At 38.0% G+C, this 10,609-nt stretch overlaps 1 protein-coding gene across 1 annotated transcript; it reads right to left on the bottom strand.

Moving 5' to 3' along the window:
* Positions 1–1,576: 1,576 nt before the first annotated feature.
* Positions 1,577–2,365, bottom strand: LOC145163674 (uncharacterized). Its single transcript, XM_079082478.1, has one exon. It carries the CDS (start codon positions 2,363–2,365, stop codon positions 1,577–1,579), a length of 789 nt encoding a protein of 262 aa, XP_078938604.1.
* Between the last annotated feature and the right edge of the window lie 8,244 nt (positions 2,366–10,609).

Here is a 10,609-nt window from a genome sequence, read left to right as displayed (position 1 = left end):
CACGAATCGCGGGGCAACCCCGACTTGACTCGTCGAGTCCCATTATGGACTCGGCGAGTTGCATCCATGGCAACACTGAAATGACCTTCTGAGGTCAGATCTACTTCTCTAACCTATAGATCTGGCCTTCCCAACTACTATAATCACGTAAAGGTCCGACCTTTACACTCATGCAATGTCCATAAAGCTTCTTTGGGTGAAATAACCTCTAGAATGGCAACCTAGGGTCATATCTCTAATGGAGTAGCAAAAAGCAAGATAGATAGGACTCTCTGGACCTCTTAAGGTCCAGATCTAAGAAGAACTCCACATTGGGACCTCACATACTTCGAATCCAAGCCAAAGAAGGCATAAGAAAACCCTAGATTCGAGTAGAACACCAAATACACGAGATTGAACACATATTAGTACCTCTAGCAGCCTCTTCTGATCAAATGGGTGATAGATCTGAGCTCCTCAATCTTCCTTGTTTGTCCTCCTTCCTTATTTCTTGCAAAATTACACTTAGAATGATGAATTAGCCCTCCTCTTGCACTACAAGCTTTCTCTCTGCTCTCTAGGGTTTCTCAGGGGTGCATTGGCCGCAAATGGAGGCTATAAAGGCCTTTAAATAGGGCACATACCCCGAGAATTAGGGTTTCAATTTACAGCGCGGACTCGCCGAGTCCACGCATCGACTCGTCGAGTCCTTCATTAAATCAGACAAGAAATGTGCGATCCTACTCGGCGAGTCTGAGCGCCTACTCGCCGAGTTCCTCCCTAAAACTCAAGATAAATACTTAAAATAAGATACCTGGGAATCCGGATGTTACGAAAACAGTGACGACTTTCATGGTCACTAGTTAGATAAAACAGTGACGACCTTTTATGGTCACTGATAAGATAAAGCAGTGACGACTTTCATTCATTAGTGATAACATTTAGTGACGAAAGAGGTGATTTAGTGACAATAATATTTTAGTCACTATTTAGTGACCAATTTTATAAATTGATCACTAATCAATTTTTGTGACGGACCTATAGTGACGAAAGGTGACGACCTAAAGTTTGGTCACTAAATCATTTTGATGACTCCTTCTATTGTTAGTGACCATTTCATTTTCGTCACTAATTGGCATTTTTTTTTGTAGCGGTGTAAATACTCAAAAAGACATTATTAAAAGCATTTTATACATTCTAGCTATTTGATCATTTTATACATTCGTTTATGCTGCATGTTGCATGTTGCAACCTTGTGCTGAATACATCTTGATATACACATTACCAAAAGGAAAATTATACGAGGAAACACTACAAAGCATAGTACTACGATTATGTTATCTTTCATTCATTCGTTTACTTTCGTTGCAATTCAGATTAAATATGATCTCACAAATTCCGCTACTATCATTAAGTATAACCTACAACTACATCCAACTAGCCAAATATCGTCCACCGGCCATAATATTGGTCTATATAAATATCATTAAAAATCATTAAAAATAGACACGAATTCTAATAATCACAAACCACATTTCCTTAATTAATGACTTCAAATGATACGAACAGAAAGTGATACAGCCAAATGTTTCCTACTCTACCCAGCAGAAGCCATTAAACATCTGCATATTGGGGCAATGGAACCCACAACAACTCCAATGGACTCTGTTGTAAGAAGTGAACACCATCTAAACCCCGACTGGGAGGTGCTCAAAACATCCACAATCATAAGTATGTATATGACCAGACCACTTAGACAAATCATGCCGGTAGCCCTTACAAGCTCAGGCTTGCACATTTCTACCATCATCTCGTATCTTCCCTCATCTTGTCTCCGATTCTGGCGAGTGGCTGTGTTTTGTTGCTGATGATTGCTTGAAAATATTTGGATGACATCATGATACTTGGATTTTAAAACTTGCTTAAGTGACCGAATAGTTATAGCAGCGGAAATCAAGATTAGCACTAACGTAGCATCTTGGATGTGTGCTAAATTCGCCTCCCCAATAACACCGGAATGAAGATCCATACAATTCTTCACAATCACCACGATAACTACAATAGAAAAGCTTATGACATTTTGAAGAAAAGTTTCGCTGTCCATAGAAGCTAAAGAAGGCAGCATGTTAGCTAATATGGTGGACATGAACGCCAACGTCGCAATGATTCCTAGCGTGGCTACTTTGTCATCTGGCATTGCAGGATCCAAGGTCATAGAGGGCCTTAATACAACACTCATGGCAGTGATAAAAGCAGGATAGAAAGAGAAATATTTACATGGAAACCGATAATTTGTAGTACATAAACCATTCACTAAATCGGCTAGCATTGGGAGAATGCAAAACAATGACGCCGTTGAGATGTAGTAGATCTCCCTTGACGCCATAGTTTGGTTTACTGAGCTCATGTTTGAAGTAATATGTAGGAATGAAATTAATTACGAGAGGATTTTGCAAGAACTACAGATGAAACCTAAAAATTAAGAAGACGAAGACAAATTGAGAGAAAAACAAGAGAGAAGAATAATATATGAATGTTAACTCTCTCGAAATGACGCCTAAAAAGTAAAAACAATATGTAGCGTATACCATCCAAGTACAACTTCCAAGTAACAGCATACAAGCTTCTATGCACAGTAACATCCAGCTCTCACAGAATCATCCCTCAACTTAATCTTAATTTCTATTCAGCCCTTTAAACATTTTTCCTACACAAAAATGTTTAAAAAGACTGTTATTTTTCAACACGGTTCCTTGTATAAATTTTCCTAAATTTCTCCGGTAATAGTTTTCATGGCTGGAATCGATTCACTACTAGAAAACTGGGGCAATAACTACCGCACAATCCATAGGTAGTCAGTATATATAAGGCAACAAGACAAACCCGATATTTTAAACTTTGTTACCATGTATATTATGAAGTGGCAAAAACTAACACTACCCGTTAAACAGATACGAAATAAATTTGTGTATGGGATTTCGACACATTTATGTAACGACGTAGATTTCAAACAATTTTTTTTTTCATTTTAAAAACACATAAAAACTCATAATATATTTCTCAAAAACATAATCGTCTCAAGTATCAACACAAATCCACATAAAATGTCACTATCCTAGAATCATCCACATAGTCTCGAATCGGTGTGTACAATCAAGTCGGTGCCTTCCCGTGATCATGAAAAGTACCTGTAACACATAACACATAACACGGTAAGCACAAAGCTTAGTGAGTTCTCCAAAATAGTACACATAGCTCATTAGCCTCTCATGACTATATTCAGATAAGACCCTCCGGTCAGTGTGTCTCAGTGGAACCCTCCGGTCCCATAACTCGGATGGACCCTCCGGTCCTAACTCAGTAACCTCAGAATAATACATAACATAAATTACAAAGACATAATGCAGTATATCACAATACTCAATATAAACACGTAAGACCTTCCGGTCACACAAATGTTACCACTGTAGGTAAGCAGGCCCGACCCAATACATGGGCGGCTCGGGCTTAGGCCCAGGGCAGCAAAATTTTAGGGGCATCAAATAAGTCCAACAATGTCTATTATATATATATATATATATATATATATATATATATATATATATATATATATATATATATATATATATATATATATATATATATATATATATATATATATATAAAAGAATGGCCCAAAAAACTTAACCCATATATTCTGATGTGTTAACGGGAGAGAAAGAAATCAGGGAAAGTGAGGCGCCAAATCAATCGAACAAATGCGCAGCATAGAGAAACGGAACGCCATCTAGAAACCTGTTGCCCGTTGTCGATAGAGAAATCATTAATCAATGCATAGAGTCGTCTCGAATAAATAAAAATATCTTCCCGGTTATCTCTCAAATCCCAATTTCTTTGTGACTTTGATTCTTAATTTCTTGTTTCTTAGTTTCTAATATAGAGAATCGATATTAGCTCTAGGATTTCAAATTCAGTCAATCTTTTCTTAATTGATAATTTATTGATTTGGTTGTGATTATATCTTTGTGGCTGTTTCAGTTTTCAGAAATCGAATCAGATTTCTGTTGTGCTAGATATTGTTGTTTCAGAAATCACAGTTAATTAAGTTTAATCTTGAAATCTGCTATATTTGCTTTCTATTTGATTTCTTTTCTATTGGATTTCTTCTATATTTGAATACAATAAAAAAATGGTTTACAAAGTCTCAAAAGACTTTGGATTTCCCGAGACTTTGGATTTTTATATCAGATTTCTACACTTTTCAGTTCCAAATTCTCACTGTTTCATAAATCTGATTTGGATAAGTTTAATTTCGAAATTTGATTTATTAGTTATCTATTTGATTTATTCTCTATCTTATTTCTTCTATGTTTGATTACAGTAAAAAAAAAAAGTTTACAAAGTCTCAAAGACTTTGGATTTTTGTATAAGATTTCTCCATTTTTCAGCTCTGATTTCTCCACTGTTTTGGAAATCTGATTTGGGTAAGTTCAATTTTACAATCTAATTTATTAGTTATCTATTTGATTTATTTTTTATCCGGTTTCTTCTATATTTCGAAATCAGTTTTTTTGAGTTTTCTGAAATCTCTGATTTGCTTTCTAAATTTTGTTGTTGTGTTCTTGTTTATGTGATGTGAAGCAGGACTTTAGGAGACATATTTTTTACATCCTTTTATTTTGAATATTTGATATCTGTACTTCTAGAGGTTGCATAAGCGTTATGTTTTAAACTTTGATCAGGTTGTATTTTTCTTTGCTTAGCTTTAAAAGCGTATCTCCGAAATACCATGACTCAAGAAAAATTGAATGGATTGACAATATTAAGTTTTTGTAGTGTTTTGTTTATATTATTTGTTTAATTATAAAAATTACTGTATTTTTTATTTTATATATATATATATATATATATATATATATATATATATATATATATATATATGTTTTCGTTATTGTACGGTACATATATAAGGGCATAAATTTTTTATCTCGCCCCGAGTAGTAAAAAACAATGGACCGGCCCTGTAGGTAAGTATAGTGAGAAGACTCACCTCGTAAGCAAGCAAGGAAACTGAATACCCCTCGAACAGTCTAACCCCCGCCTACATGTAATAAACACCTCTAATTAACACTTAAAGATTACAACTCTAAATAAACTCGTGATAGTCCCTCTTTAACTCCTGGGATGGGTAAAAGACCATTTTACCCCTCCATGGTCCCCATAATCCCTGCCTTAACCAAACCCTAAAGTCAACAGAAGTCAACACTCGAGTCAACTGCCATGTTGACCTGACTCGCCGAGTGCACCTATGTGACTCGACGAGTCCCCATTGTTCCTCAGAACATCAAGAAAACCAACTTAACTCCTCGAGTTGTCTCATCCACTCGTCGAGTTTCCCTTGTCCTAATTCATCGAGGAAAACCCTAGCCGACTCGCCGAGTCAGCTCCTTGACTCGGCGAGTCCATTCAGTATGTATTCTCATTCAGACGTTCTGAGGCAGATCCACCACTGCAAACTCTAGATCTAGTCTCCTAAGGTTCGAATGTCACGTGAAGCTTCGATCTTTACGTCCATGCATGGCATATTTGCTCCATAGTGCCAATACAAGCTCCAACAAGGGTTAGATGCACAAGATCTTGTCTCTAGCTCAATAAAGTTCGGGTCTTTGGACTCACAAGACCTCCCATAATCCAGATCTGAGGTTTCAACCTCAAATCATGCTCAAGGGACTCAATGACACAAAAAGGATGAGGGAAACCCTAGAAAACTCCCTAAACCAAGATCTCATAAGGAAATGATCAAGTTAGCATCTTTTTACCTTCAGCTGAAGCAAAACCCTGATGAACTTCTAGATCCAAAGCCTCCTCTTGATCCAAGATTTGATGTTCTCCACTTCTCCTTCAAAAGTGCACTAATAATCACAAGATTAGCTTCTCTCTCACTCTCTAGCTCAAGTGGACGATTAGGGTTTCTCTCAAGGATGTAAGGTGGATGGTGAGGAGGAAATGAAGGCTTAAGGCCCACGCCAACTCGGCGAGTCGGCTCTCTGACTCATCGAGTTGGTCATTAAACCCACGCAACCAAACCAACACTACTCGACGAGTCGGGCACACAAATCGTCGAGTCACTCACTCAATCCCAAAATAAATATATAAATATTATACATGAGAGTCAGGATGTTACAATTCTCCCCCACTAGAGTCAGACTTTGTCCTCGAAGTCATGCTCCGGAAATAACTCTTGATACTGCTCGCGCATCTCGGACTCCAGCTCCCAAGTCCACTCGGATCCCTTCCGATGTTGCCACTAGACCTGAACCAGGTGATGGGTTTGAGCCATAAGAACTTTCATATGTGCACATGAAAACCCTAATGCTTGGATCTAGGTTTCTCTAATTGAACATGCAATGTATCCAAGACTTTCAATGCTAGATCTAGTGAATACAATTGAAATATAACATATGAAATCAGATCTAGATGAATACCTTTTGATTACTTGCTTGAATCTTCTTGTTCTTGGAGCTTAGAGTCACAATTGTCACTCCTGTAATGGCTTACAAACACCAACTAGCAAGAGGTTGATTTGGAGAGATAGGAGAGGTGTAGAAATCGGCTCTAGGGTTCCCAAGGAAGCAAGGTGACCGATTTCTCCAACCCATAGGGTCTATTTATACTATGAGCTACTAGGGTTACATCCTTAACCCTAATTGAATAACTTAGGCCTTAAGCAATCCAAGGATCCTTCTAGAGTAAGGCTTGGACGAATTCAAGGAGCCCATACTCCTTAATTTCGGCCACCCTATATCTATAAGGATTCATAGCCCAAAAACTCAACTATCACACATTTGACAGTTTAAGCCCCTTTATTCAATTAACCTCTTTTAGTCACCAAATTAATTCCTAATTAATTTATGACTAATATTAATCAAATAATATTACTGTTCCTTTAATATATTATTCTCATAATATATTAATATAATAATATCTCTCCTCTCTTCATAAATAACCCTGTCAAGTTGCTATGGTGAAGGCAACCCAAAAGGACCATGCACAACCGGGTCAAGAACTTACCAAATATAGTTACGGGCTTAGACACTAATCCAACAGTCTCCCACTTGGATAAGTCTAGTAACTATATATGCAAACCTAATCTGATTAGCAATCGTAGCTCTCAAAGACGCTGTCAAACTCTGATCTTATTAGTAACCTGTCCTTCAGATAAGGGATCGTATAATCCTCTGTTCTAGATATCGTGCGGACAATTACATGGAACATTGTCATACTTATTGTCCAGCAATTGGTTTCTTGATCTCAGATTCATTTGACATAGAACTTAATTGAACACATCAATTCAGTCCTGACCGGGCCCGACACATAAGTCAAATCAAATCATCGAGGGGCCCTGATATCGCTTTTACTCTCTTAGGATAAAAGGAACAGATAAACTTCGACTTATATGCATTTACTATCCACCAATCAAATCATACACAACAATGCGTTTTATAACATCAAGTTACTGATGCGTTTACGCATTATCAATGCACAACCAATTAGCAAACAATAAACCATATATCTAGGTTTTAAGACCATATGATATTACCATCTTGCGATCACTCGTGATAACTTCCATGAAGTGATTCCAGCAAGTGTGGGTTTATTCCAATGCTCAAATCAAGTTCATAAGCACTCATGAACGTTGTAGCAAACTTTTGCTATGTCTAATACACTTTAGACAATCTACACACCAATTCATGACAATCTTCATTCATATCTACTTCCAACATATGAACGACTGTGGACCGTTCGAATAATTTGATTATTATCAAATAACTCAATTATTCAGGAAGTCAAAACATGCAAAATTGAAACAATATGTAAATGATTAACATAAGACAGTAACATTACTAATAAATAATACTCCTTTATTTAATCATCAGATGTTAATAACAACTTATCTATTACACGTTTCCAAACTATCTAATCTAAACTAATATCGTCCTTCAGCCCAATGCTCCTAGCGTGCTGCAAGTGCTTAACCCTGCTCAGTCCCTTCGTAAGCGGATCTACTGGGTTATCCTCTGACGATACCCTCTTTACTACGAGGAGTCCTTCTTCCACCCGATGTCGAATAAAGTGATATTTTCTGTCGATATGTCGAGATCTACCGTGATCTCTTGGTTCCTTGGTCAAGGCAACTGCTCCTTCATTATCACAGAAAATCTCCATAGGCTCCTTTATAGCTGGCACAACTCCAAGGTCTCCAATGAAGTTCTTCAGCCATATCGCCTCCTTTGACGCTTCACTTGCTGCAATGTACTCTGATTCGCACGTTGAATCAGCTACGGTTTCCTGCTTGGAACTTTTCCAAGTCACTGCTCCTCCATTGAGGGTAAAGACCCAGCCCGACTGCGAACGGTAGTTGTCCCTGTCGGTCTGAAAACTGGCGTCACTGTACCCTCGCACCTTTAAGTCATCACTCCCACCGAGGACTAGAAACCATTCCTTGGTCCTCCGAAGGTACTTAAGAATATTCTTGACCGCGATCCAATGCGCTCTGCCAGGGTTCCCTTGATATCTGTTGACCATGCTCAAAGCGAAGGCCACATCAGGGCGAGTACAAGTCATAACATACATGATTGAGCCAACTGCGGAAGCGTATGGTACTCGGCTCATCTCTGTTATCTCGACTTCAGTACTCGGACTTTGAGTCTTACTCAACTTGGCATTACTCTGGATTGGTAACTCCCCTTTCTTCGAATTCTCCATACTAAAACGTTTTAGTACCTTGTCCAAGTAAGTATTCTGACTAAGTCCTATTAGTCTCTTACTCCTGTCTCTCACTATCCTTATTCCCAAAATATAGGAAGCCTCTCCGAGGTACTTCATAGCGAAGCACTTCCCGAGCCAGGACTTAACCTCCTGCAGTGTCGGGATGTCGTTTCCTATGAGTAGTATGTCGTCGACATACAATACCAGAAAGCTTACTACACTCCTACTGGCTTTGACATATACACATGATTCATCTTCGCTTCACAGAAAGCCAAACTTTTTGACCTTCTCGTCAAAACAAAGATTCCATCTGCGAGACGCTTGCTTAAGTCCATAAATGGACTTCTCAAGCTTACACACTCTGTTGGGATGCTTCGCATTGACAAAACCCTCTGGCTGAGCCATGTAAACATCCTCAGCCAACTTCCCATTAAGGAAAGCGGTTTTGACATCCATTTGCCATATTTCATAGTCATGAAATGCAGCAATGGCCAGCATCACCCTGATAGACTTTATCTTCGCAACTGGTGAGAAGGTTTCGTCGTAGTCAACTCCAGGAGTTTGAGTGAAACCCTTTGCAACCAATCGCGCTTTATAAGTGTGCACGTTTCCATCCACGTCAGTCTTCTTCTTGAAGATCCACTTGCACCCGACCGTCTTACGACCTGGTACATTATTAACCAAATTCCAAACTTGGTTGTCATACATGGATTGAATCTCGTTGTCCATAGCCTCTTTCCATTTCGCAGACTCTGGGCCTGCCATGGCTTCCTTATAGCTGTTAGGTTCGTCTATATTCACTAGTGTACTATCACTAATGAACGTATCCCCTTCCATAGTAATATGAAAACCATAAAACTGGGGTGGAACACTAACTCTTTTGGAACGTCTAAGAGGTAATGACTCGTCAATCGGTTCAACCAGAGTTTCCTCCTCGGGTTGAGTGCCAGTGTTAGAGGTTCCTTCATCGCTCGACTCTTGAAGCTCTTCAATATCGATTTGCCTCCCACTGTCTCCTTGACTTATGAGTTCTCGCTCTCGGAAAACCCCTCTCCTCGCAACGAAGACTATATTGTCACTCGGTCTGTAGAAGAGATATCCAAAGGATTTCTGTGGGTAGCCGATGAAAATACATCTCTGTCACACCCCCAAACCAAGGATGGCGGAAATGTCCGGGGGTGGAGGACTTCATGTATAGTATCATAACAACAATTGTAATAGTAATTCAAGCAAACACAACCAACATATATATAATTGAAAAAGTTACATCATTGTATGAATTACATGTTTACGAATCAATTACAATATGTTGACAAAATATGAAATAGTAGACGCCTTAGCGTCCCATCCTCAAAAGCACTTGGTTACCTGTTTAATGATTTCCTGAGAATACAAGTTGTTTGAAAAAGTGTCAACACAAAGGTTGGTGAGTTCATAAGCTTTTGTCTGGTATTATTAAAAGCCTTTCGTTTGTAAAAGTAGTATTTGTTTTAGAAAAATCCAATATTTTCCTTAAAATGTATATGTAGTCTTAAATCCACAGACCGAAATATATAAGTAACTTTTCTTACTTATAATAAATAATGTAAGTTTAAATCGACGTAAACTCATTTAATTTTAATGAAGTTCCCGTAAATTCCAATATTCATTAATACTTTATGTGAGTTTATTAAAGCCTTTTCTTGTAAAAGTAGTGTTCGTTCCAGAAAATCCAATATTTTCCCTTAATGTGTAAATGTAGTCTTAAAACCCAAAGACCGAAATGTACAAGTAGTGTTCGTTCCTTATAGTAAAACAATGCAAGTTTAAATCGACATAAACTCGTTTGATTTTAGTGAAATCCCCGTAAATTCTATGTTTG

This window comes from Lactuca virosa, chromosome 3 (assembly GCF_052849685.1).
Source record: "Lactuca virosa cultivar CGN04683 chromosome 3, Lactuca_virosa_CGN04683_v6, whole genome shotgun sequence".
Taxonomy (NCBI): Eukaryota; Viridiplantae; Streptophyta; class Magnoliopsida; order Asterales; family Asteraceae; genus Lactuca; species Lactuca virosa.
Note: the sequence above shows the minus strand (reverse complement) of the source record. Positions and strands in the feature narration are given on the sequence as shown.

Bases quoted from the DNA above. Each gene is read 5' to 3' on its own strand.
- LOC145163674 (XM_079082478.1), bottom strand. From the start codon at position 2,365: ATGGCGTCAAGGGAGATCTACTACATCTCAACGGCGTCATTGTTTTGC.